The sequence below is a fragment of the Salvia hispanica genome, chromosome 4, assembly GCF_029641045.1.
Source record: "Salvia hispanica isolate PSC_SH4W2 chromosome 4, Shi_PSC_v1, whole genome shotgun sequence".
In the NCBI taxonomy this organism is placed as follows: domain Eukaryota; kingdom Viridiplantae; phylum Streptophyta; class Magnoliopsida; order Lamiales; family Lamiaceae; genus Salvia; species Salvia hispanica.
Genome location: NC_142695.1, coordinates 43,447,391 through 43,473,085, shown reverse-complemented (window position 1 = coordinate 43,473,085; position 25,695 = coordinate 43,447,391). Strand labels below are relative to the sequence as shown.

Below are 25,695 nucleotides of genomic sequence, written 5' to 3'. Positions count from 1 at the left end.
TTTCTGATTGCTCCACATTTATAAGTTTTTTTTAATTTTTTGTATAATTCTACCAATATATACTGTATACCCTCTCACTTCTACAGGAGAACGATCGGTATCATTATCATAGCATCTAAAATTATTACTACTACAATAATTTGATCAAATAAAGAATTTATCAACACAGGTCTTAACAGCAATCAAGCCAGCAGCAATGTCTTGTAGAGTAGAGTTGAATAACAATGATAATACAAAATCTGGATAGGAACATAAGAAAACAAAATTGTCAAAGGAAAAACGTCACCAAGTTGTTCTTAACGACAAGTCAGCCTAGATGCACATAAATTTCAGTAAGAGAAGATAATTTTACCAACACCATATTGTAAGGTGGTCAAGACTAAACTCAGGATGAATGAGAGGGGTATTTCCACAATACATCCGGCCATGTGCTCACACCATCAGTTACCTCTTTCATCAGAGATGCCACCTTATCGACATCTACACGAATTTGCTGCTTGCTATCTCTTTCACGCACCGTCACCGAGGTTGTAGAATCAACTGTGATGGCAAAAGGAACTCCAAGTTCATCAGTCCTTGCGTATCTTTTTCCAATAGAGGTACCTGCACAGTAAGACTTACATTAAAAGCTAGAAACTACATGCCAGATCAAGCTCCCAATAGTTCCAAAATAACTACTCCCTCCAATTCACCATAGTTGAGGCTTTCTTTTGGGCACGGAGATTAAGGAATGAAGAGAGAATAAATTAAAAGAAATTAAATGTGTATATTTGTGCCATAAAGATAAATGACTCTGCTACATTGGGACAACTAAAAAGGAATACGACTCAACTGCAATGGGACAAGTGAAGTGTATATTTTTCAGATCATTGAGCATGCTTGAACAAGATTTGGTTCAAACTGATACAACCAATATATCAATGGTGAAAGCCAAGTTAGGCCAACTTGTTCTCATTTAAATATAGCTCACATAACAAAGCAAGTTGAACTTCCAGGAGAAAGGCAAATAGAGGCCAAAAGCCTGATTACATCATGAGATTATATCACAAAGTGAGCTAAATGGTGGGAGCTAATTCATTCTACACCTATATGTTTACAAAGGTATTTGCCTGAACAGATGGAAGAAAAGGGATATAATATAAGACAAAAAACGTCATACACAGGGATTAGTGTATCCATACTTTTACTATTTTACAGATAAACATATAAACAGATTTACGGCAATTGGTAAATGTCATATACCATGGTGCTTACCTGTAATATCAATCTTGTAAGAAATCCCAACGGCAGTCAATGACCTGGCAATGCTTCTGGCAACTTCCTCATATTGTTGGTTTTGGACAAGGGGAAAAACTGTACATTTGATTGGAGCTACCAATGGAGGGAAGCGGAAGACATTCAGCTGTTCATCCCCATCTTTACTAGACCTCGTATAAAAAGAATGTTCATAGAGACAGTATATGATTCTCCCAATGCCAAAAGATGGTTCAATCACAGACGGTGTAAAAGTCCTCTGGTGTTCTTTTTTAATTTCTTTGGAGATAGACACCATGTTTTTCTTTATAGTCACAACTTTGTCGAGAGTACAAACACGAAACTCAGCCTCTAATTTTTCTTCCAAAGTTGCTTTTAACTCCATAGCTTCCTTTTCTTCCATAGCCTAATCAGAAGTAGCAAATGAGCGATTTTTTACGAAACTGTTAAAACCTCATAAACAATGGACTTCTACCAGTAACTTCATAGGGGAATGTAAAACATGATAACTAAAAGGATGAACCAGTATTTACCAGTAATGCTTCAACCACCATCTTTTGGTTTCCCTTGAAAGCAAGACCTAGGTCCTTCTTAACTGGAGTTATGACAAGTTTCTGAAGATAAACCAAAAGAAATTAGAGAGCATAATGAAAAAACACTAAAAAGACATAATCGACAGAGTCAAGGAAATAGATCAGCAAGGTCGCAATCCTGCTATGCCAGGAGGGTAACACCCAAGTGATAAAAATTTGAAAAGAAGTGTACTAATGAATCTCTACTCAGACTACTTAACATCTTGAAAGAGCATTTACATAAATATTATGCCATCAATATACTAGAATCCTGATTTCAGTCATTTGGGGTATGCTCAGAGTGATGTAATAAACTAGGCAAGGAGCATAAGAGAAGACAGAGTAGAGACCTCCACTTCTCTAGGTTCAGCATACTTCTCATGTGCCACTAGTTCTACACCGCTTTTATCCTGCAAAAACAAAGGTGGAGCACTTATATATAACACGTCAAAGATTTAAATTTAAAATATCCAATGTAGACAACCAAATTGACGAACTCATACAGTGTGAGCATGTAAATCATATGCTGATCTATCAGCAATACCAACACACTCGATCCATCCATAAGAGCATTCAATTTCAGCATCCCAACAATCAGCAGCATAATGTGCCATCTCATTTGCCAGATGTTGGCGGAAACGCAGGCGTTTATTATCAATTCCAAGTAAGGTGAGAAACAAGTATACTCTCCCTATAAAATATCCGAGTGTTTGATTATTGACAATACCCTGAGCATAGAGGATGAGAAGTTCATATCAGAAAAGGGAAAATTATCCAATATGGTAGAGATTAAAAAATAAAATGGGAGGCATGGACCTGAGAAACTGCTTCACCAATTATGATTCTCCTTGCTTGCCGTCCAGATACCTGGTCTTCTCTTGGGAACATCAAAAATTCCAAATTTGAAACTTCAGAAAATTTAGGGTGGGACTTATCATCAGGATCCACAAAGTGCTCAATCTCAGCCAGCGTAAATTCACGAACCCTTAAGAGACCTTGACGTGGAGAAATCTGCAGACCAAAGAAGTAATGTCAAGCATTAATCCCATGCTGTGACACAGATACAACAGATATCATGTGCAGACTATGAACCACAAGAAGCTTGCGGACATGAAGAGAATATGGTGTAACATGTAAAGCGCAAATAGGCATTTAAAATTTGTATGCTCGAATAGAATTAAAAATTCCCCATACAAACTATACTCAAAAGCTTATTATCATCGGTTCTGCCCTTCCTGCTGGGAACTTCTTAAAATATCTAAACTCCAGTTCGAGTACAATTGTATAAGGAGATCCATTGTTAGAACACTTCAAAAACTTGTACACACATGCTGCCACACAGACCCACCCAGCTAGACAAATATGTACTACTAGACAACTACACAACAATAACTTAAGTATAAAGTGTCAGATTAAAATGTGACATTATATTAACAGCCATCTCTGAGACGTGTTTCCAGTGGATGCACTACTCTCCAACTATCAATATATACAAGCAACTTACAATCATGTTTATCATTATGTGAAACTACACAGCACGTAAAGCAAATAATTATTTTTTAAAATGTACAAACCTCATTCCGAAAAGCTTGACCAATTTGTGCAGCTGCAAAAGGAAGCTTGTTGCCATTGTAGTAATACAAGTCCTTAAAGTTCACAAAAATACCTTGAGCTGTTTCAGGACGCATGTATCTGCATCAACTGTGAGCATTAAAACACCAAAGTATAAGGGAAACAGCCAGGAGATCTTGTTTCCACTGCCTAGAGGTCTTTTGTAATTAAAAAAGTAAATATACTGTATTCTCACCCAGTGCTTGCCCCAGATGGCCCAATTGATGTCTGAAACATTAGGTTAAAAGGATAGGGGTCAGAGAGATGGTTTTTTGTATCTGGAGCAGTGATGCCATATTCTTTAATCTTTGCACCAAGTTCTTCAGAAGAGAGATCATCCAGCATGGCAAGTACATGCCTCAGTTCAGCTACCTTCTCTTCGGTCAGCCTAGGATCTCTCTCAAGCTTCTCTTTGCAATAATCCTTAAGCAAATGATCTGCTCGGTAACAAGCTCCAGTCTTTTCATCCTTGACCATAAGGTCAGTGAACTTGTCAACATGGCCAGACACCTTCAGCACAGCCTCCGGGGTAACACACGGGCAATCAACTTCCAGCATGTTCTCTTCTAGAACAAAGTGCTGAAACATTGATAAGCAAAATCAAGGGCTGGACAAGGAAACTTGGTGTAATAACAAATTGACTGGAAAGTGAAAGTACACAGCAATATACAGTATATAGTACAGGTAATAAAAAATTAAAAAATAGCAACTCGATAAAAAATCTGTACAGTATAGAATAAATTTCTAGCGATAGCAATTCAATACAGCATGCACACCCGAATAATTTGGAACATATACACACAAACTGAACTGTAACATCTTGAGAAGCGTGTGCTTCTCAAATCGCAATGCAACATTAAGTTATCAAGGAGTAATATGACTGTACAGTGTACACTCTACCTACAACTGATAGTGAAGAAGTACCAAAGAATTTTATGGGAGTACTAAACTCAGTAGCAGCAAAATCTAAGCGTCGTCGAGCATAAACCATCATATTAACCCATAACCAAAATCAATTGCCATAACCATAATCCCACGGGACCAAAACCAGAAGCACCAGCAATCCAGCATACCATCCAACAATAAAATTAAAAAATGTTACAAACAATTGAAGCAAGTACCTAGAAATTAGACTAAAAATCAGGAAGAAAAGATAATGCATTTTCCAAAATCCAATAATAACCCTAGCAATAAGAGAAGTGAAGTGAAATCCGCCGACCTGACGCCAGAAAGCGAGGACATTGGCCTTGACGGCGCAACCAGGGGGGCCGTAATCGTAAAGACCTGCTACGCCGCGGTAGATCTTGAAGGAAGGGATGAAGAACAGCCGCCGTTCGAGCGCGTTGAGAACGAGGTGGCGGAAAGCCTCTCGCCTCTGAGCTTCTTGCGCGGCGTCCATTGTATTTGTGATACTCAAAGTAGAAGTCTTTGGATTCAATTTCAAACCAAAAGCCCTCAAATATAGTCTTTCACTGGATTATCGCTAATTTCGTTATAGCCCCTAAAGTTTTATAAATATCTATTCAGTATCATATTCCTCTATTCGCCAATAAATATAGGAGTACTTAATCTACTATAATCGTAAAACTAATGTGAAGTGATAATAAATCATCACATAAATGATTTCTGATCGAGTTTAGGAGTATTACAATTGTGATACTCCATTCGTTTTAAGAGTAAGATTTAGTTGATTTAGTTGTAGTACGAGTTTTAAGAAATAGTTGGAATGTGTAAAAATTGAAGTGAGTTAGTGGAAAGTGACATCTTTTAATTTTTTTTGTATGTTTAGAATTGTGTTTTATTTTTTTATGTAAATAGTTGTATTTAGATGTAAATTTGATAAATAATGGGAATAAATTTTATGTTCAAATTCTATAAATGTGAGTATTTCCCAATTTTACCGTTAAATAAATGAAAACATAAGCTCCTTTATCGAGATCACGCATCCTTCATTTCCCCGCCAAATAGAATGCCACAATGAATCGCCGCAGAGCCACTAGCTCCACCGGCGCTCCGTCGCCGTCGCTCAAAGATGCGCAATCGAAGCTCTTGCGTGTCGTCTGGCACCACGAGCAGCTCAAAGTCTCATTCGAACAGCTCCGATCTCAGATTCGAGCTGGTTTGCTTGAGGTCCAGTTAAACCCTCGATTAATTATGTGAGCTCTTCCACACTTTGTTTGCTCATTATTCTGAAAGTCATTTTATGGTTTGGGAAGGCGGATGATGTGTTCGTGTCGCTGGCTCTTCAGCTAATGAAGCTGGTAGGACTGAAGACGACTGAGATGGCTGAAGAGAGGAGATTTAGCACGATCGTGTCCTCTTTTGACAGTTCACAACCGCAGGTAATTAGCGTAAAATATAAATCTATCTACCGATTCACATTTCGTTTTTGTGCGCGAACACGATATCTTGTCATCATAATTTGCTCGAATGATAAACACATCATGATGCAGACTGTGCAGGTTTAGACACGGAGAAAGGTTCAGATCCATGTGTGTGAATTTAAAGTGCTTCTTTTTGTTGGTTTTACTCAATTTGTGGTCCTTAATTTAGTATTTGTGCATGTTAAAGTTTTGAAGTTATTTGAGTAAATTGGACTGAGAGCCGTTTATGCTTTTCTCATGGACGAACATAAAACATTATTTTCCATAGCGAGGGGATTCATGATTAGATGCAAGATTACCATTCAAGTAAATGGAATATCTATAGTTGTGTATGGAAAAACTACAAAAGACTTAGATCCTTGCTTGAACATTTTAGGCAACGTTTTTTAGATGTGTAAGTGTTAAAAATTGGAAGAAGATCATATATATGGAAGTTGTCATGCTAAATGAGAGCCTGATTATCTATAGAATTTACATGGAATCTAGCTGAAATAGCTTGCACATAAGAAAAAGTTAGCCATTGCTGTATATATGGATCCTTATAAAATACTAAGTAACATTCTTTGGATTTTTATAATGGTGAATGCGACTATCTGAGTAAGGCAGAAGAGGAGAGTTGAGAAGATTATTTGGTTGAATTAAGTGTCTGCAAGATCTGCCTGTTGAGCAATTTGTGTTGATTGTTCTGAGACTAACTATATACAGTATTTTACTTTGGTTCTACTGATATAATGTTTTGCAGGTCAACTGATACCAAGTTACAGAAGTTTTTTTGTAGTACTATCACTTAATGAAAACTGAAAATTTCTGGAACTTAAACTAGATAAATCTCAACATGAAGTGTTGGGCTGCAATAGGGTGATATTTCCACTTTAACCTATGTACTTAATGTTTCAAAGTTCAGACCCCTGCAGGCTGCAGTAAGCTCCTGGGCCCCAATATCATGTAGCACGGGAAAATACTGTGTAGTGACTAGTGAAGCATTAATATAAGGCTCTGCTGAGGTGCAACATAATGGGTTCCAGTTATTGCATATCTTACCTCATAGCTTGAAGTTTTGAATGTGTTTATGTATCAACTAACCACTTCAGTAATTATCTCTGTTTCTCATTGTTGTATTCCATTTTCAGCACTTGTAGTTGTTTTTGTTTAAGTGCAGCCAGAAGACTATACCATGAAAGCTGGAAATGAGCTGATGGAGAGACAGAAGCTACAGATAATTCATATCATTGGCATTCTTCAAAATATCGAAAATCAGGTCAATTCAAGCAGAAAAAGCATCGTTAAGGACCTTGCCGAGTGTCAATCGTTCATAAGCAAGCTCTTCCGCAAAGCTTCTTCAGTTGTTTCTTCGGCACATCAGTCTGGCAGCAGCAATGACCTAGCTCAAGTGACGCAAAAGGTTCTCAAATATACATTTAATCAAGTAGGAGTCGCCATTGGATCAGTGGAGGTTGGAGTAGAAGACATGATTACTGGACTGGCTGACAAAATGTGCAATCCAATGTGTCAGTATGTCCGTGGTCTTAAGGCTGAAATGAAGACTGGAGCATGCACATATTTACTGGAGACTGTTAAGGAGATGCATGAAGTAATGCAGGTCAGGAGACTTGAGTTGGAGGAAGCAAAAAGTCAGACTAGATACGCAGAACAAAGCAGGATTGAGGCATTGAGCATGTTAACGCAATCAGAAGAAACAGGCAAGAAGCTGATGATGTCCTTGAGATTGCTATCAGATGATAGGACTGGACTGGAACAAGAGGTAAATGTTTTTCTTTGATTTGTTTTTTCTGATCAATTCAATTGGAAAAATAGTTGCAGCTAAAGAGAAAATCTATCCAAGTCCAAATGAGTATGATGAATTCAGAACATAGCAAAATCTACCACATTGTTTTTTCTACTTAAAAATGCATCAACTGCTGACATTGTGGTGGTTGTATTTTCATTTTGTCGTGGTTGTTGTCTGCTGCTGCTGCTAACATAGTTTCTTTTCCCTCTGAATGACCCGAAGGCGGTAAAAGTGAGAGAAGATCAGGCTAAAGACGACTGCTTAATGTGGGAATTACTGAGGCAGAAAAGCCAGTCCCCATCAGACAGTCCTCTGGGACCAAATGTGCTTCAAGGGATAGGAACAAGCAGCAGTAGACTTCCTTCGAAAAGGGTGAACTCCATGCTCATTCCGAGTTACAGGGCTCCTAAACGTCCTCAGATAAAGAGGACGATTCATCCATTAACACCAAGATGATCTTAAGTTCATCCCCTTCAGCAACAACTCAAAATGTTCCAGCTTACAAACTCGTAACTCACTCATCAACACGAACCGATTCTTGCAGATAAGTAGGCATTTGGCAAGCTTTTGCACAACCCACCAAATCAGAGTGTTGTGAGGTTCTTATATTGCACTTGTTCTTAACTTCTTATCGTTGCCGGTGGTCTGGGATATTGTCTGAATATGTGTTTTTGTTGGCTGTTCAGTCTGAATAATTGTTTAAATGTTTAGATCTGAAACAGAGGTAATCATCAGTATTATTTCTCTTGGACCCCTTAGTAAGCAGTACATCATTTTATGAGGATGAGCATATTTTATCCCCAAAACCCCAAAATACACTATGGCTGATACTGGTATATCGTAGTAGTAGAAACTCGTAATCCTTATCTTGGGGATAAGCACCTTATACAAAATTTGGTTTGTCATTGTTACAAATTACTCCCTCCCTCCCAGATAATTCGACTCAATATTCCATTTCGGACCGTTCCCACATAATTTGTCTCACTTCACTTTTACCATTTTTGGTAGTGGACCCCATATTCCACTAACCCATCCTACTCACATTTTCTTAAAACTAATATTTTAATAGTAGGATCCACACCCCATCAACTTTTTCAACTCACTTTCATTAGATTTCTTAAAATCCGTGTCAAGTCAAAGTGTCCCAAATTATCTGGGACGGAGGGAGTAAGTTTTATCTAGGGCCCATTTGCTATATAATATGATAGGCATGATATGTTTGGAATTCCTTCTCAAATTTTTTAATTCTTCCTCAATTTACATATTCATAACGGATGATGAGATGATCGACCAATTAATTTTAAAATATTATATACTCTCACTATCTACTCGTTTTCATGAAAAGAGGTACAATTTCATCTACAAATCCATATTAATGAGGGTATATAAAACGAGAAAAATACCCTTTTCAGGAAAGTACCCGTTTACCATTAATTGTCCAATTTGAGATCAAAGTGAGTTTCAAAAAAATATGAACAAATGTGCGTCAAAATGTTAGTGAAATATTAAAATCATTTTATATGCTAACTGTAAAATTAATTGAAATTAATGAATGAAATTTGAGATGTATGAATCAAATATAATAATAATAAAATGAAATATATAATGATATACATTTTGAAATGGCAAAATGAAATATTTGAAGACGAAGTAATTTTTTCAAGAAGCAAATAGGGTAATAATTTAATTGATAGAATCCTGAGGTGAATTTACTTATTACAAGTGAAATGTGAATCATTTCCAAAGTAGTAAATATTACAAGTATTTGATATGGAAATGATAAGTGCAAGCTGAAATTATTAATTTGGTATGTCATTTCACTCTTTATTTATTTATCTCCTTCAAATCAGTTAAAATTAAGGTATAGGAGAGCAAAATTACAAACAGAATTTAAATGGTCTAAAATAGTCTAAAATAGTCTTCAAGATAAAAAAAATAGTAAAAAATTCGGAAACAATATAAAGGCACCTCAAAAAATTAAATCATTTCCAAGTTGAGCCTATTTATATGTAAAACAGATTTCTGGGTTTCTTCCGCAGCTCTCAGACGAAAAGAAGGTTACCTTCGAGAATCCTAATCACGAACATCTTCCTCTTCTTGTGCTTTCATTTCTCTTACAATTTTTAAGGTGCGGTTTCCGTATATTGGATTAATTGCAGCTCTTTTTTCCCTTTTTCTCTTAATGTTGGTATTGCTTCTTATTCTAATATATTCCCCCTTAATTTTTTCATAAGAAATCGCAAAAAGAATTGATTGTTTGTTATTCGATCAATTGAGTTTCATTGGTATGCGTATGTTTCCTTTTGTTTCGTCATAGGAAATGGTGGTTTTTGCTTCTTCTTTTCTTGTTCGGTACTGTTATGTTTTCTTGTGCAAATTTTATTCTTTTGGGTGTCTAGTTATACTGCTCCCCTTTCGCCTTGACGATTATGTTGAACGGCGTTATCTGATTATAGATATGATCTCTGTCAAGAAGATGGATTCTTGGAGAGCTCCGAAGATATATGGTGTTTGAAGGGATTAGATTATGCAAATTTGAATTGAGAAAAAAGGAATGTGGATGTATTTAAGGGTGCACCTCATTAATGTACTTACCACTGATTTAGGTTTTTAATTTAGTGGTGGATTATGTTCTTTGGTGGAAAATTTAGGTTTGAATTGGATCTTACTTGGGTTTAAATTTAAATTGTTGAATCTAATTGATTCACGTTTTGATGTAGGTTATCTGGAGTTGATAAATTGATCGGTGATCGTGTATTCCCTGTAGCCATGGTATGTACCTTCTGGTCCTAATCTGGTTTTTATCTCAAGCAAGGCTAGGAAGAATACCAGAAAGAAGATTAAAATAGCCCATCTGGCTATGATACATAAATGAGAAAAAATGGGAATCTTAAATTTTCTGCATGCATAGGTTCTGTACAATGTCTTAGAATGATCTTTTCTTGCTTAAATAAATGGAAAAGGATCTTGAAGTGCCCCTCTTAAACTTGCCAGGATCAGGGAGTGGTCTAATTGATTAATTGTATTCTCATTCTAACTGTGAAGTTAAGTTTTCACCACTTCAATTTCACATGTAGTTGCTTAAATATATTGTTGGAAAATTCTATCTGATGCTCGTCTCCCCTTTCTGGTTTACGGTTATTGTGTGTTATGTGATTAGTTTCTAGTTCCTAGAGCCTTAAATTCTATAAACCATCCAGAAGCTTGAATCACAACATTATATCCCATTGGACACTGTAATATATCGTAGTTGGCTCACATACTCAAACTTGTTAATATATTCCGTCATCTGCTATGATATTGAAAAGTATTTGTATTCTTAATTTATATTGCAAATTAATGCTCGGTTTGGGACTGCAGGCTGCTAGGATTCTTGCTAACTTGATTGTGATGGGCTCTGGAATAATGATTCGAGCATTTGCTCAAGCGTATCGCCAGGCACTTGCAAGTAAGTTTTTTTTGGTTACTACATTTTCAACTTTTGGGAGGATTACACAAACTATTTTACAAAAGTACCTGATCATGATTAATTCCTACTGTTAGTACCGAATTTGACTAATATTTTAGTAGAAAGATGTAAAACATGGTATATAGATGTCAACAATTTTAAAGATGTTGAAATGTGTGCCAATAGTGTTGATGATTACAGAAAAGTATTTTAGTGCTTGTGCATGGAGTTGCAATTTTCTTGTGAGTCCAACAAAATGAATTAAAGTTCATGCATTTTACGCATTGACAATTAGAAAGTAAATGGATTTCTCTCAATCATCTCTGACACTATCATCCCATATGTATTGCAGATGCCTCAAAGACTGGTGCTGCGCAAGAAGCAGTACAAACTATGAAAAGAGGTAGTAAAATGATGACTGAATCGGAGGCTAGGCAGATACTTGGTGTCACTGAGGATACACCATGGGAAGAGATTGTGAAGGTTTCTCCTTTCTCGAATTCCATTTTTTCTAATCCCTTGTCTATTTAGATAAAAAGTTGAGTTTTCATAGTATATGGTATGACATTAAAAATCTCTCTTAATTTTCTCAGAGGTATGACAAGTTGTTTGAGAGGAATACTCAGAGTGGCAGTTTCTATCTCCAATCGAAGGTTGTTAGAGCGAAAGAATGTCTGGAAAGTATTGAGAAACCAAAGCAGGAGCAGCAGCAGAACCCGAGTTAAAGCATTGCTTCCTAGTTCGTGAGAAATTGCTCTTCCTGAGTCATTAACTATAGCTAGTTGTCTCGTTTTTTTCTCTTGTTGCCATTTAACGTCTGGAATATGGGGATGTGGTTCAAAAAAAATCTCAAATATTAGTTGAGCACCCTATCAACTGTTTTGCAAGCGTTCAGGCTTGAATTTTTTTTACTACTATTGTTTTTGGATATATTTACAGTGAATAAGTCAGGCAAATTACAATGTGAAAATAGCGTCCACATTCTTATCTCTTCTCTTAAAAGGATGCCTTTCTCCTTTAGAGAAGTCCAACGCTTGGATATTAGCCGGTAATATTCACTTGAATATGAACAATAAAATAGTAAGTATCATATAGTACTACCAAATTACCAAACAAAAAATGCAGCTTAGAAAAGATCATTTTGAATCAAGTGTTTTATTTCAGCCTAACTCCATGCCAACGTACATTTGATTTTGTGTTGGTGTACTGCCACCGGCAACGCCTGCTCACGTTCCATTGGTAATGGCAAACCTAACTAAGCCTTTGAAAAATGGGGGCAATGCCTTGAAATTTAAACAAGTGCAAAAATTGTTTTGAGGGTTCATCGCATTCCAGCCCTTTTGTCAACGCATTCTGTTTCTGGCTCCTCATCCTCTTTGTCGGCTTTTGCATTCTTTGAAAGTGCAAGTGCTTGTTCTTGCGCTTGTGCATCTGCTTCAGCTTTCTTGAGTAGAGCCTGTCTTTGCATGGTTGCCACCATCTCTCTCATTGTCTTTTCCTCTCCTTCAAGCTGAGCCTTCATAATCATCTCTGCTTCTTTGTCAAGCGGCTTGAAGTAATCCTCTATAGCTGCTTCCTGCAAAATTTTCACCTTATATATAACCAACTTGACTAGATAACCAAATATAGGCCACAAGAGATACCCGACTATCCACCATGCCTCTAAATGAACAGTCAAAATATTACAGTTGAATAGAGGAAAAAGACGGAGCTCCACATTATTTCTGTTTTTCAAGTGTGAACTAAAGGTGCAAAAACACTTTTCTACAGTATACAGTAGTGAAAGAATGCAAGATGTTAGTTTATCCAAAAAAAAAGACACCACACTGAAATTCGCCCATTACACAGACCAGGAAGCTGTCTAGACAGCACATATAGGAAAACAGAGAATTAAGAGTCTAGCTACCTATTAACCAATTAGCTACAGAAATGAAAAGAGTATTTAATCTCTTCCGTGACAGGATGAAGATGAAAATCTATCAAGATTCTAATGTTTTGTTATGGTGCCTAGTAGGAAGGTGGGTGGGTTGATGATCAATTAATTGGATTTTCTTTTGGTAGTATAGAATCTATAGATGACAACTCAAGATGCATTGTACATGAAATGGTACTCTGCTAATTCTGAATAAACCTCTTAGTCTTCTATAAGAGTCACAGACAGCTTCATGGAAGCATCTGCCAACCATGAATCCCGTTGACAGTAACAAGAGCCAGTAATTGAGAAAAAGGAGAAAACATGAATGGACAAAGAACGAATTCTAAATATTTATTCTGGCCTGCAGGTGTATCACTCACAATCAGAGAACGATATAGGATAAGGGTTTAAGCTGTAAAAACCATGCTATGCCTGAAATTGAATGCAGCCCTCTCTAGCAACAATAAAGCAAAGCAGCACAATACAGACAAAAATTTGTCTTTTCCCTTTTTTCCAGCATAAGTTACCTATTACAGATTTCAATCTTATCGTGATATGACGATTATGCAAAATGAAATATAACTATGCTAATACTCCATAAAATTAGTCTCACAAATAGTAATTTTAGTACGATTCCCTGAATCCCAAATTCAAGTCCTGTTTGGATCAATATAAAATCAACATCCATGGATGAGTAATATTGGTCTAGAGGCTAGAGGAAAATGTTATCCTAAAATTTTTCTATCAACATTATTGCTAGCCTTTAGCTGTAAGATTCATGCAACAAAATTGAAGAGTTGAGGCAACTTACCGTGTTCTCTAACTTCTTATTCAAAGCCTGCATTTCCTGAACCATCTTCCGCACCTCTGACAAAATAATTTGTTCAGGAACCTTATTAAGAGCAGCTTTCCTTACTTCTGCCTGTCAAATAACATGAATAACAAACTAAAAAAGGAGACAAACTGAAGGAATACATTAATTGGTAGATACATATAAAATACATAGGCACGTAAAGTTATCAAGTTAATAACACATGAAATCTAGCTGTTCCTACCTTTTCATTTGTATCTAGATGTGCATATACATTACTCAAGAGCAAGGAATCCATGATAAATGTCACCCAACTATATGAGAACCACCCTTGCAGTAAACAATTCGTTAACAGGAGTATATCACAAGCAAAGCCATTGGCAAGACAAATCATATAGTATGAATAATTTCTGATCCCAACTCAACTGGTTGTGGCATTATGCTTTCATCCACATGCTTAGACAACCAAATCAAACTTAAAAAGGTCTGATTTTTTGCTACAGTTGTATCATCCAAATACTTAGACAACCAAATCAAAGAGTAGCTCCTACAACCAGCTCAAACAAAGCAATTTACGACCAATTACATGAGTTGATACCCTACTCTTCAGTCACTCAGATATAGAAATTCTTCATTTTCATATAACCAAGCACCCACTTTGCTTTGCTCAGAGTTCAATTTCTTTCCGAATCAAAATAGCACAAAATGATACAGTAGTATCAAACTTACAATAGCCGCATTTAACTCACCCCAAATGAGAAGGATCTTACTAGAACGCCTTCACCAACTCAATTCTCGCATTTTTATTTGAATTCCAATAATGACAAGGTGAAATACTACTACAAGCCCATTTGATTTCATCAAATAATGTAGAAATTTAGCAACAGCTGACTGTAAGAAGATCAATTCAAATGAGAGCAAATCGAAACCTGCTGGAGACGTTTCTGAAGGTGCAATCTGTAAGATCTGATTCTGCGCTCTTCGTACCCGGAAAGAACCCTAGCGTAGAACATTGTTTTCTTGAAGAATTCCCTTAATTTATCCATTTATTCCAAATAAACTTGGTTTATTTCTTAGTTTTTGACGTATCAAATATCAGAATTACACAGCTTGAAATGAGATTTTGGGCAGTGGAGATGGCGATTTCGAACTAACAAGTTTTTCAGCTCAAGGGTTTTGTCGTTGGTGTACCCTGAATCATTTTTCTTTTCTGTTCTCTCTCAATTTTGTACTCCTATGAAATGATTTGAAGGAGGAATCATGTGCGACGGCATGAGATTTCAGTCAGAATATATATAAAATCATTTAATTAATAAATACTCCATGGTTTACTGTTAATATTTTATAGTAATATAAATTTTGACGCAAAATTCATTCCACAAGGAGTAAAAACTTGTTGAGGTAATGTCAATAGAAAATGGAGTTCATACACAAACATATCAAAATAAAAAGTAATTGACATTACAATAATGGATAAAATACTCCATTTGATTGCGAAATGAGTATTGAAAAAGGATACATGTCAAAGAATCATGAGAAGCAGGCGACATATTTTTTCTTAATGACAAACACTAGATTTAACTATAATTAATATTAGTAACTAATCAGAAATTTATCATATAGTCATATTTGTGGTAGATGTATTGAATATAACAACATTTTCCATTTGTAGTATCAATTTTATTTTTATCATATAGAGTATGGAGAGTACTACTCAACTTTTTTATCTTGAGACTGCAAATGCAGTCTTACTAAACTGGATTACAAAATTAGAGTAAAGATACTATACTTCTACTTTGAATAGGTTCATCAATTACGGCATAGCATCTAAAGTATTGAGGGACTTTATACTACACATAGAATTACAAAATCAATCCAAGAAATTAAGAAAATGTAGACCAAACATCAAATTGTAGTCAGAATTTGCATACACAGACAAAAAGAATTCTCAAGCGTGTACAGTCCTCTCTTACAAGCAATCATCAATCCCGGCATCTAGCGATGCAATAAGTGTGATTTCTACTCCAATCGTAGGCAAAACCACGATGATGGTTAAAAAGAAATGGTGTCCTTCACGAAAGCGAGTTGAATATTTCAGATTTCAAGAAACTAGATACAAATGGATGCAAAAAGTTTAGATTGTATCAAAATCCATGTCCACGTGAGAACCGTTCTAAGAAAAAAAAATTGAAACTTCATGCTACATAATGAACAAGAATGGTTTCTATTTCCAGATTTATGAACCCTGACAAAGTTGGGTATGTTTCCGTGGTGAGATAAAAAAACCTAACCAGGAACTTGGTGCAGGTCATTCTGGAAGCAAACTATGCACAATATAACCAGGGAGTAACTTTGTATTTACAGTTGTAGATTGGATTATGCAGTTGGGCCAATACCTCGACCTCGCACATAAGTCAAAAACTGTGTTGGTAATTCAGCGAGAAGTGATCGAACAACAGAGTCTTCTCCACCTGCATTTCAATAATACCCCAACCAGTTCAAGATAATTGAAGATGCATGCTCATACAAGAAAATTGTATTCTGGAACACTATGAATTTGTTCCTTACTTTGTACATCACGGAAAGGAACAAACTGGACAATGTCACGTGATGCAACCCGTCCAGATGAACTTTCGAGCCTCTCCCCTTTGTCTGCATCCAATATCTGATGAACGGCAGATTATTGATTGAGAAGTGTGGGAAATAGATGGTAGATATTTGCTAACATTGGTTAAGGCAACCAAGTGCAAACCATATAAAAAGAAAGGCATATACCTCCATTTCTTTGAAGTCAGCTCCCCCAACCCCGACAATAAGTATTGACAATGGCAAATCAGAAGCCATAACAAAGGCATCCTTTGTTTCCTGGAGGTCAGTTATAACCCCGTCCTAAAAAATTTAGTATAGCAAATGAATTAGTTAATATGTGAGGATATAATCAGATTTAATTATTAAATCAGGAAGAAAATAACATGCACGATTCTAAAAATGCAAACTTCACTCAGGTTCTCCATGCTATATATAGCATATGATCAGGTTTACTAGAAGTCAGACTATAAAGCAGACAACAAAATCATAAGTTTGAAACTTTTTGACGTACTGTTATAATCAACAAAACAAAATACTTTCTCTCATTTCTCGCAACCGATCCACTTGCTATCTGTGCAGCCTGCGTAACTACATGTCCAAATAATGTTGGTCCTGCTAATGAGACATTAAAAAGAGCACCTGTATATGCCATCATAATTCCATGGATTCCTTCAACCTGGAAGGAAATAGAAATGATTTTCAATGAAAATGAGTTGAGAACTTGACAGTATGTTAACAAATCCCAGGTTCACCTCACAATAGGTACTGCTGCCATTTAAGTTAAAGCAATGGGATACGGGACCATCAATTGGCCGGGCTCCAAACCCCCAAGCAGGAAATTTTTTATCATAATCGTAGAACTGCACAACTCCCCCAACTTCTAAAATTGCCTAAACAAAGAGAGAGCATATCAGTTGTATTCCTCAAAACCAGGAACTGAAATCGTACAATGGAATACATCTCACTCTCTGATATGCGTTTGGCCGCCCTGACGGATCAATATAGTGCAATGAATCAGGTAGGCGCGGATTACCATTTGAAGCTGATAAAAGATATTGAGAATTAGTAACAAACCTCTTCAAATTCTAGGATAAAAGAAATTCTAGCACTGCACGTATGGACTTCCATACAATTCACGCAAACTTAGGGCAGCTAAGTGTGCAGACAAGAAAAGGAGAACTCTTCACACGTTAACACTGAGTCGCCTACTTGTTCACTTATGACACCAGAGTCTCTTCTATTATACTTCTTGTCACATGCTCTAAGAAATCTTTCAGCAGCAGGAACCACATGACCTAAAACTTAGTAAGGAGGCCATTTTGTGTTTACTGTATAAAGATCCTAGGACACAACAAAAAGTTGCATGCACACAGCACCAAGGGAAACTACACAAACATAAGAGTAGCATATTTGATATTCTAATGAATTGACCTCAGTCAAAGAAAATATACTCATTCCAAGAAAATAAACTCATTCCAAATGATTCAAATCAGTTCAGAAAAGTCAACGATATATATAGACTCGACCAAACAGAAGACTTTCACTCCAAAGAAAAGCATATTAAGCAGACTAAAAAAAGGTATACCAGTGAAATCAACAGCAACCATAAAATTCAGCTCATAGCCTCCAGCCAAGTAATCGAGGAATGTGTGCTGGATGGTCTCTGAATACTTATCCACAATCAACTGACTCTTTAACACCTACAGGAAAGAAATATTCAACATTCAGATAGGTATACATATGCTAAAAAACTCATCTCAAACAGTCTGTTTCTTACCTTGCGTTGGTGATTTTGCCCAACTGACATTGGGATAAACAAATTTTCTACAGAGCCAGCAGAGTGCAGCCTTTCCAACTCTGCCAGTGACTTCTGAACTTTTCTGAAAAATTATGGATGGGAATCAGCGTAAGCAAGAAAACAGTTACAGAGATGGTCAAATAAAGACAAATGCTTATACCCCAATAAATCATGCTTTCCATTGCTGTTGAAATTAAAACACTCAATAAGTAGTGGGCTGTCCTGCAATAGTTAAACCTCGTGAGGGAAAAATCTCCATGTACTTACTGAAAAAGAATAGAGAACAGCTATACGGAGAACTAAAGATATTACAATCCAATATGACTAATTCATGTTAAGTTTTATAACAATGAAAGACACAAAGCTTAACATCTGAAAGCAAATCTAGAATCTAAACCAGTCATTTCTGCAAGTCAATATGCTATATATTTAGTACAAGGAAAAGCTTCAGACCACTCAAAGTGACATAGAGAAGTTTCTAGAACCATCGTTTGTACCTTGCTTCCTACTTGCTGAATACTCAGGAAAATTGGGTTCCATTTTGGTTCATGATCATTTTTCCGGACTTCAGTTTTACAAATTGGAACTAATATTCCATGCTCTGTAGCTTTTGATATTACAAGAAACGGATCCTGGAAAAAGAAAAATGACAAAGATTTGACTGAGCTTTTCTGACTTTATACAGATCTGATTTTGAGATGAATTGGTGAACTCTCTCTCTTACACTTTTTGAGAACAAATCCTTGGATTCCAAGTCTGAACATCGCAATACCAACTCTACTGTAGTTTTTGACGTGACACTTTCTTCAGCATAAACTGTAAGCTGGCCACATTTCCGAGTAGAAACTTTTTCACGTGCTAGATCTATGGTTACGGTTCTGTACAGTTTCGTGGCGATCTACAAAAATGAAATGAGGGAAAGTAAGGTAAAAAATAGTGACCCAAAAAAAACTCTGAAAAATGTTATATATCCATTGCAAAAAGTTACAAGATCAGACAACTAATACATACTAAGATGTTACAGAAACAGAATCAAGCATTGCCCATTTTCCAGCCTCAAAGTTAAAGGACTGCACGAGATGCGCAAGTACCACTCAGGCTTCAGTCATGGGGAAGATATTATCAATCCACCAGAAATAAAGTTTAAATAAATCTCTCCTAGAGCAATCAAAAAAAAGATGGGAAGAGGAGTTTTTAAGGTTCAAGTGTAAGTGTAACTGTAACAAAGTTGTAGTACTAATATTTTATTTTGTCTACACATGTACATAGATTAAATTAAGAAAACAGAGATGAAGAATAAGCTTACCTTAGATAGCGTGCAAATAGCCTCACCAAGAAGCTGCTGCTCCTCCAGCTTAAGTGTCTAAAGCAAGAAAAGAAAAGAAAAAACTCTAATAAAATCAATCAGGTATAACTTGTTCATGTGAAATAGGCAATGAATATAACATAATGAGGGACGTAAATGTATGATGTGATATTAATAAGAGTAGTACTTAATAAAATAGTGTTGATCATTCAGTGAAGTTACTACTCTTTGTAATGAAGGTATTCAACCTACCTTCACATCCATGCCATGAAATTGAGTGTCGACATCATAGACACGGAACCTGCAGCAGAGGAAGCTCTTGAGATACATAAGACCAAATTATTTATTTTTGGGGTACAAAAATTGCATGCACAATAAAACTCACACCAAATTCTGCACCATTTCGAATTGGTAGGTAACAGAAAATTTCTTAATCCATTTGGGGCTCAATGAATTCAAAACTACTTCTGTCCGACCAAGCTCTCGTAGCGAACCATCATTTCCTTTGATATACAGAACCGCCATAGGATCACTCTAAATTATATGACGGCAGTCAGTGGAGGGTGTCAGGGTGAATCCATTAAATTTATCCAAACAGCAAACCCACCACCAACTATAAGTAACCAAATTTTAAAAATAACAGGTGCAGTGAAAAAGAGGTACAACATTATCCAACGAAACTGGACACAAACAAAAAAAGAAGTCAGGAAAAGGTTTGTGAACTTTTTTGGAACAAGAAGTGATAGAATTTCCCACATACATGTCCACAAACTATAAATCAATTTTGCAGATATGCATTTTTGCGTGAATGTAATAGAAACATAAACATGTAATATATCATTGCAGTAACCAATCTCACTAGAAGGTCTGACATTGACTGAAAATGTTCATCAACATGTTTAATAGGACAAATGAGTTACTAGAGTCACAAAACTAGGCAAGTCCAAATCGACACATTTAAGCTTATATAGGTATACAAACAAGCATAGACTGCAGAAACGATCAGAAAAAGAAAACAATATGATTTTCTAAATCAAGAAATTTATAGAGCTAATAGTTCTTTTTTCTGATAAAAGTAAAAACAAACCTTGGAGAGCACATCCCGATCACGTAAGTCTGTTGCAGAAAGAGAGAGCTGAAAAATATTTGAGCTTGATCACAAGATTGATGGATCATCAATGAAACATATTAAGGCAATACAAGTCTGTTACAACATATGGAGCATCATCAGCGAAAAACAGGAAATAAACAAAATCTCTGATATGAAAAGGAAAGAAAACATGAAGCTGGTCCAGATCCTAGATTAACTAAGGAGAGGCAGTAAATTGTCTCTAGTTAATTTGTTATAGTCCAACTTTGCACCAATAGCTTGAGATTAGGTGGTTAACCACACACTATCCTACTCTAGCACATGGCTATGAGCGACCTTGAGGACTGTGTTCTTAAGAAAGTAACATCCAGAGTAGTGGGTCAATAGTACTCAGAGCTCACGATGCTTATTCATGCCGATTTTGATTCAAAGGCTTAGGAAATGAGGATCGGATCCACATATAAATACTACCCTGTCTTCCAAATATTTCAACGTATGTATTTGTCAGCTGTGAACCTAATAAAACATACCAGTAGATCACGTACTGTTCCCACGGAAACTCAACCCCAAACGAACACCTCCATTAAGGACCAGCCTCACCAAGTTCCTGCACAAGTACCTTGTAGTTTGTAGCATCACTTATGTCAGGCACTTCTGCAGAAACATGGCCTATGATACTTGAGCATTACCCACTCTCCAGTGCCTCCAAGGCCAATAGGGATCAAGGTATGCATTTGTTACCAACAGCACCTAAAATCCACCCCATCCTGGAACATAACTCAGCGCCAAATCCATATAGTAATACTCTCATTTTGGCTACTACGAGAACCTAATCACATTCAATTACTCAATCTCACCAACAATGTTTCCAAATCCGCGAATTCCAAACTAAAAGACTGCGTACAAAAACAATTCAGCAAACATTTCCAGTTGCAGCTATCCAATTTCAATTACCTATGCGCCATCAAAGGATTCAAAACCCAAACAACCACGCACATACACAAAAAGACAAAAATGGCATTGAATAGGCATATCCAGTGATGCAAACAATTGGCACGGACCTCGATCTCAGAGGAGAGACCATTGTAGCCGCGAGACTTGAAGAAGGCATCAACTGCTTCGTTGGAAGCGTTAGCTGCTAAGCTAGAATTGGTGCCTCCTACCGCCGACTGCCCGCCGGCGACGTCGGAGCAGCAATTTCCCATCGCTGGCGTCGCCTAATTACTGGGAGAGACGGGGAAACATATTTTGGTGAGCAGTTGGAATATAAAAATATAGGCGCAGATGAGATGAGCAACCAAAGAGAGAGAAGATAGTCAGTGGAAGTAGCTGTGAAGGGGACCCACCTGTCTTTGTGTTTCTGCGCGTGGAGTCGTGGACTGATGAGAAGAAACGAAAGAAAACAAACTAGATAAACATATGTTCTTTTACTTTACCAGAAATCGCTTGGTTAGTCTAAAGGCATCAACTTTTCTCATCTTTTCAAATTTCACCCTGTTGGGTTAGCTCATGTCAACAAACTCAATTTACCAGAAAACACTTGCTGAAATCTCAATTCCCTTGAAAAGTTGTGGAAATTACTTGAATAATCATTCTTTCGTTACCACCAACTAAGAACAATCTACCATAACCTTCTTTTCGTTTCAGTGTGTAGCTATGTATTTCTCTAGGTTACATTTATTTGCAAAATTTTGGGGGTTTCCTACCCTGTCGACGAATCAATGTTGTCTATATTTATTATGGATTTTTGGTTGCCATGAATTCCCATTAAACCGTTGCACAACCATGGTTGTCGTGCTTGAACACCATCTGGTACGATACATCATTGAAGAAGCGTAAGTAGCATCCTTCATATATATGGCGCAAAAGAGAAAAGAGATGGAGACGATAACCAAGTGAATTACAATTTGATAAGGACCCGTTCGGTTTGCCCGATATGCGCATAAATGCATTTATTTCAAGCCTTAAATGTCCATTCGGTGTATCTGATAAGTTGATGCCGGCCCGAGTATATTCACAGGCCCACACTGTTCCTTTCTTAAATGTTCAAATTCAAATATTGGCTAGGCGGTGGTATTTGTTGCGGCCTCGAAAACAACACCCTGAAATGAGCTGCTAATTTCCAGAATTATCCATCTCACTTTCACTCTCTCTCCCTCTCTCCACCACATTTTCCTCAATTCCAACTGCAAGATCGCCCGAAAATTAAAATCGCCCAACCCTAGCTACCATTGTCAGCCATGCTCCGGTTTCTCTAACCACTCTTCTAAAGGGGACAACCCGTGCAAGAGATAGAGCACGGCGTCGGAGGAGCCACCCAACCAGATCTGTATTCGAAGACCGAACAACAACTCCCAGCTTCGGGTGAAGGATTTTAGGTGTGGTTTGTATTTTGTAGTGAGCCAAAGTTACGATTTTTGGTCGATGTTTATGCAGCGCAGCAAATTCGGTCATGTTTAATGGGTCGGTCCTTTGTGTCGCAGTGAAAGAGAATCAGCTGCTTAAACTACTCAACTTTGACGACATCTGTGCCTCGTAAAGCCAACGCAATTCACCAATATTAACCAGGGTAATTAGCTCAAACTCAAACATTTACTATGTTTTTCCCATAATTCGTGCGTATTGTGGAAATCTTGTTTCAATTACCCCCGAGTACTAAGCTTAACCTCTCTCACCTAATATGTGTTGTTTTGAATTCTTGTGGATATGGTGTCCGATGCTTGTTTATCGATTTGGTTTTTTAATTTGTTCATGCTATGTTGTACACTACCAATGGGTGTCAATTTTGGATTATCCATCAACATTTTGAGGTTTTATCTTGTTTATGTAACAACTGCTTAACGGTTCAACAACATATGAGCTACTTGGTTTTTTTCTATGAAAATGTGTACACCTGATTTAGTATAACCTACGTATGCACTTACTTTGTGGAGCATACACTCTATTTTTGTGGATTGGTTAAAGACATCAGGAGAATGAGAACACCATCGGTCAATTATAACCGCATACACATGATGCTTGAAGTCATCATGCATACATATCGGCTTGAGACTACACTACTCGTACATCGTTTCCTAAAGGCCCACACTAAACGAAAGAGACGTAGGATTGTTGAACAAGCTAAGCAATACAACGTCTTGAATAAGGTTCCCGAGCAGCTACAACGGTTGGACAGACTTATAAATGTCACGGACATAGATTGCATTGATAACCTTCGCATGGATCGCAACACTTTTGGGAAGCTGTGCCGCATACTTAAGGACCGTGGGGCTTTACACATAGGTAAGTGTCTAGGAATTGAAGAACAAGTTGCGATGTTTCTTTGGGTTCTGGCGCACCACAAAAAAAATCGGATTGTTCGCTTTAATTTCGTTAGGTCTGGATCAACGGTATCTTATTACGTGAACAAAGTTTTAGGTGCTGTTCTCAGTCTTCACGATGTATTATTTGAAAAGCCTACCCCAGTCCCGGACGATTGCATTGACCATAGATGGAAATGGTTCAAGGTTTGTAGTTTTTTTTGCCTTTGTTTGGTAGCTGACTGTATACCTCAGTTGGCTGTGTGTGATTTGTTTTTTTCAATTGCAGGGTTGTTTGGTGCCTTGGATGGTACTCATGTCAATGTGTTGGTTAGTAACAGCGATAAACCCTGATATCGCACACGAAAAGGGTCTATTGCGACAAATACTTTAGTTGTATGTGATAGAAATATGCAGTTCGTCTACATACTGCCTGGTTGGGAAGGGTCTGCAGGGGATTCAAGATTGCTGAGGGATGCCTTATCTAGGATGAATGGGTTCAGAGTCCCTCAGGGTAGGAAGAGCCTCAAAATTTTATTTTTTGGACCAATTGCGCCACTTCCTACCACACTGAATGTTCTAACTGGGCTTGCTACTCATGTGCGCAGGTTGTTACTATCTTTGCGACAGCGCATACGCTAATTGCAACGGCTTCTTGACGCCGTACAAAGGGGTGCGGTACCACCTCAAAGAATGGGGTGTTGGCGAGGCAGCTCCACAGGACCATAAAGAACCGTTTAACATGCGTCATAGCAAGGCTCGAAACATTATTGAGCGAGCCTTCGCTATCCTGAAAATGCGCTGGGGGGTTTTGCGCAGTGCGTCCTTTTACCCAATTCAAACACAAATCAGATTGATCATGGCTTGTTTCCTTCTTCATAATTTCATACGCCGTGAGATGACGGTGGATCCAGTAGAAGCCACTGTCGATGCTGATAGTCCACCAGTCGTTCAAGGAGAAAATTATGTCGCTCACAACTACGTTGACTGTGTCGAAACATCACCCGAATGGACTGCTCTACGTGACGCCATAGCCATGGAGATGTGGAATACTAGATAGAATCATCCTGGATTAAATATGTTCGTTTTGTTATGAAATACTTCGAACTACGTTCTACTTATTAAAATAGCTTTTGTTGTGTTCATGTTTACATCATTTTTTACCATGTTCTAATTTGTTTTAGCTATTAACTGCAATAATGGATGTGTTGGCTTATTCTCAGCAAATGTCGCAACGGCTTGCCAAGGCTGATTGCATTCCCGAATGTGGGTGTGGCTGGGGAAAGATGGCAATGCGTTGTAAAGGGAAAAACGCAATCAACGCAGGCCGTTATTATATGAAATGCCCCGCTAATCTCAACCATTTGGGATCCTTTCAATGGTGTGATGAGTACATCCGAGGGATTAGCGGAAGCTCTTATATTGATGAACGTGTCAACAATCCACGTTTGGGTCAGGAACGTGCACCAACGATTCGCCATGAATTGGAGCATCCATCAGGAGGTCGCCACTATTGCGCCGGAAAAGCTGCTTATGATATGAAGACCCAACTGATAATTGTTTGTGTCTGTATTTTGATGGTTCTTGTAGGAATCTTAATTGGCAAGCTTATGTGAACTAATACTTCATTATGTAACATATGTCATGGTGGTTCGTTAAGTATGTAAATAGTAGGTAATTATGCTCAACGACTTACAAATTGCAACATATTTTGCTAGGTGAACCTTTGGATAACCTTCGCACTATGTTAAATTTTTTTGCTGTTTATGTATCATTTCGTATATAGTTTGGCCCTAAAATGATGAGGTACATTTTTTAATCGGTAGTGA

General features: G+C 37.3%; 6 protein-coding genes and 1 long non-coding RNA gene across 23 annotated transcripts; 4 read left to right on the top strand and 3 right to left on the bottom strand.

Moving 5' to 3' along the window:
* Positions 1–172: 172 nt before the first annotated feature.
* On the bottom strand, positions 173–4,874 carry LOC125196199 (glycine--tRNA ligase, mitochondrial 1-like). Its single transcript, XM_048094616.2, has 9 exons — positions 4,657–4,874; positions 3,634–4,016; positions 3,401–3,518; positions 2,643–2,837; positions 2,330–2,554; positions 2,177–2,236; positions 1,788–1,868; positions 1,255–1,660; positions 173–603 (listed from the first exon to the last, which is right to left on the bottom strand). Exons 1-9 carry the CDS (start codon positions 4,834–4,836, stop codon positions 386–388), a joined length of 1,866 nt encoding a protein of 621 aa, XP_047950573.2. The 5' UTR covers positions 4,837–4,874; the 3' UTR covers positions 173–385.
* A 491-nt stretch (positions 4,875–5,365) lies between these two features.
* On the top strand, positions 5,366–8,368 carry LOC125196843 (uncharacterized). The gene is made up of 4 exons (XM_048095502.2): positions 5,366–5,567; positions 5,654–5,779; positions 6,981–7,583; positions 7,833–8,368. The coding sequence occupies exons 1-4, from the start codon at positions 5,415–5,417 to the stop codon at positions 8,064–8,066; spliced, it is 1,116 nt and encodes a 371-aa protein (XP_047951459.2). The 5' UTR covers positions 5,366–5,414; the 3' UTR covers positions 8,067–8,368.
* Positions 8,369–9,600: 1,232 nt separating this feature from the next.
* On the top strand, positions 9,601–11,988 carry LOC125192128 (mitochondrial import inner membrane translocase subunit PAM16 like 1-like). 4 transcript variants are annotated; one of them, XM_048089597.2, is made up of 5 exons: positions 9,601–9,667; positions 10,331–10,382; positions 10,971–11,058; positions 11,411–11,541; positions 11,652–11,988. In XM_048089597.2, exons 2-5 carry the CDS (start codon positions 10,380–10,382, stop codon positions 11,781–11,783), a joined length of 354 nt encoding a protein of 117 aa, XP_047945554.1. In that variant the 5' UTR covers positions 9,601–9,667; positions 10,331–10,379; the 3' UTR covers positions 11,784–11,988. The 4 variants fall into 4 exon arrangements, with proteins under 4 accessions (XP_047945554.1, XP_047945553.1, XP_088925938.1 ...); XM_048089596.2 differs by having other exon boundaries at positions 9,614–9,738; XM_089069812.1 differs by lacking the exon at positions 9,601–9,667 and adding an exon at positions 9,927–10,182.
* Positions 11,989–12,163: 175 nt separating this feature from the next.
* LOC148929230 (uncharacterized) lies at positions 12,164–15,060 on the bottom strand. 2 transcript variants are annotated; one of them, XM_089069810.1, is made up of 3 exons: positions 14,714–15,060; positions 13,785–13,895; positions 12,164–12,634 (listed from the first exon to the last, which is right to left on the bottom strand). In XM_089069810.1, exons 1-3 carry the CDS (start codon positions 14,828–14,830, stop codon positions 12,380–12,382), a joined length of 483 nt encoding a protein of 160 aa, XP_088925936.1. In that variant the 5' UTR covers positions 14,831–15,060; the 3' UTR covers positions 12,164–12,379. The 2 variants fall into 2 exon arrangements, with proteins under 2 accessions (XP_088925936.1, XP_088925935.1); XM_089069809.1 differs by lacking the exon at positions 14,714–15,060 and adding an exon at positions 14,029–14,707.
* A 607-nt stretch (positions 15,061–15,667) lies between these two features.
* LOC125192126 (protein BONZAI 1-like) lies at positions 15,668–22,211 on the bottom strand. Of its 13 annotated transcripts, XM_089069800.1 has the most exons (19): positions 21,629–21,755; positions 21,257–21,396; positions 21,098–21,174; positions 20,565–20,681; positions 19,863–20,011; positions 19,730–19,778; positions 19,478–19,534; positions 18,896–19,069; positions 18,669–18,803; positions 18,332–18,393; positions 18,151–18,253; positions 17,959–18,073; positions 17,339–17,415; positions 17,126–17,263; positions 16,885–17,049; positions 16,560–16,673; positions 16,353–16,449; positions 16,181–16,255; positions 15,668–15,854 (listed from the first exon to the last, which is right to left on the bottom strand). In XM_089069800.1, exons 5-19 carry the CDS (start codon positions 20,000–20,002, stop codon positions 15,754–15,756), a joined length of 1,602 nt encoding a protein of 533 aa, XP_088925926.1. In that variant the 5' UTR covers positions 20,003–20,011; positions 20,565–20,681; positions 21,098–21,174; positions 21,257–21,396; positions 21,629–21,755; the 3' UTR covers positions 15,668–15,753. The 13 variants fall into 13 exon arrangements, with proteins under 13 accessions (XP_088925926.1, XP_047945552.2, XP_088925925.1 ...); XM_048089595.2 differs by lacking the exons at positions 21,098–21,174; positions 21,257–21,396 and adding an exon at positions 21,914–22,211 and having other exon boundaries at positions 20,565–20,612; positions 21,629–21,791; XM_089069799.1 differs by having other exon boundaries at positions 21,098–21,396.
* A 457-nt stretch (positions 22,212–22,668) lies between these two features.
* LOC148929229 (uncharacterized) lies at positions 22,669–25,517 on the top strand. Its single transcript, XR_016129084.1, has 3 exons — positions 22,669–22,945; positions 23,051–23,136; positions 25,090–25,517. It is a non-coding gene; the product is annotated as an uncharacterized LOC148929229 (long non-coding RNA).
* Positions 23,181–25,018, top strand: LOC125197053 (uncharacterized). Its single transcript, XM_048095750.2, has 4 exons — positions 23,181–23,849; positions 23,979–24,073; positions 24,156–24,380; positions 24,475–25,018. The coding sequence occupies exons 3-4, from the start codon at positions 24,278–24,280 to the stop codon at positions 24,924–24,926; spliced, it is 555 nt and encodes a 184-aa protein (XP_047951707.2). The 5' UTR covers positions 23,181–23,849; positions 23,979–24,073; positions 24,156–24,277; the 3' UTR covers positions 24,927–25,018.
* Positions 25,518–25,695: the final 178 nt, after the last annotated feature.

Bases quoted from the DNA above. Each gene is read 5' to 3' on its own strand.
- LOC125196199 (XM_048094616.2), bottom strand. From the start codon at position 4,836: ATGGACGCCGCGCAAGAAGCTCAGAGGCGAGAGGCTTTCCGCCACCTC. The intron at 3,519-3,633 runs GTGAGAATACAG...CAGTTGATGCAG, and splicing joins CCATCTGGGGCAAGCACTGG to ATACATGCGTCCTGAAACAG. The intron at 1,661-1,787 runs GTAAATACTGGT...ACTTCTGATTAG, and splicing joins TGGTGGTTGAAGCATTACTG to GCTATGGAAGAAAAGGAAGC.
- LOC125196843 (XM_048095502.2), top strand. From the start codon at position 5,415: ATGAATCGCCGCAGAGCCACTAGCTCCACCGGCGCTCCGTCGCCGTCG. The intron at 5,780-6,980 runs GTAATTAGCGTA...GTTTAAGTGCAG, and splicing joins TTGACAGTTCACAACCGCAG to CCAGAAGACTATACCATGAA. The intron at 7,584-7,832 runs GTAAATGTTTTT...AATGACCCGAAG, and splicing joins GGACTGGACTGGAACAAGAG to GCGGTAAAAGTGAGAGAAGA.
- LOC125192128 (XM_089069811.1), top strand. The intron at 10,383-10,970 runs GTATGTACCTTC...TTGGGACTGCAG, and splicing joins GTGTATTCCCTGTAGCCATG to GCTGCTAGGATTCTTGCTAA. The intron at 11,542-11,651 runs GTTTCTCCTTTC...TAATTTTCTCAG, and splicing joins CATGGGAAGAGATTGTGAAG to AGGTATGACAAGTTGTTTGA.
- LOC148929230 (XM_089069809.1), bottom strand. From the start codon at position 14,178: ATGATTTGTCTTGCCAATGGCTTTGCTTGTGATATACTCCTGTTAACG. The intron at 13,896-14,028 runs GTAGGAACAGCT...GTTATTTGACAG, and splicing joins ATCTAGATACAAATGAAAAG to GCAGAAGTAAGGAAAGCTGC. The intron at 12,635-13,784 runs GTAAGTTGCCTC...AAAATTTTGCAG, and splicing joins ATAAGAAGTTAGAGAACACG to GAAGCAGCTATAGAGGATTA.
- LOC125192126 (XM_048089595.2), bottom strand. From the start codon at position 21,772: ATGGGAAATTGCTGCTCCGACGTCGCCGGCGGGCAGTCGGCGGTAGGA. The intron at 20,012-20,564 runs GTTTGTTTTTAC...CATATAATTTAG, and splicing joins ATCGGGATGTGCTCTCCAAG to AGTGATCCTATGGCGGTTCT. The intron at 19,535-19,729 runs GTAGGTTGAATA...TTCTTGCTTTAG, and splicing joins TTCATGGCATGGATGTGAAG to ACACTTAAGCTGGAGGAGCA.
- LOC125197053 (XM_048095750.2), top strand. From the start codon at position 24,278: ATGCAGTTCGTCTACATACTGCCTGGTTGGGAAGGGTCTGCAGGGGAT. The intron at 24,381-24,474 runs GTAGGAAGAGCC...TCATGTGCGCAG, and splicing joins TGGGTTCAGAGTCCCTCAGG to GTTGTTACTATCTTTGCGAC.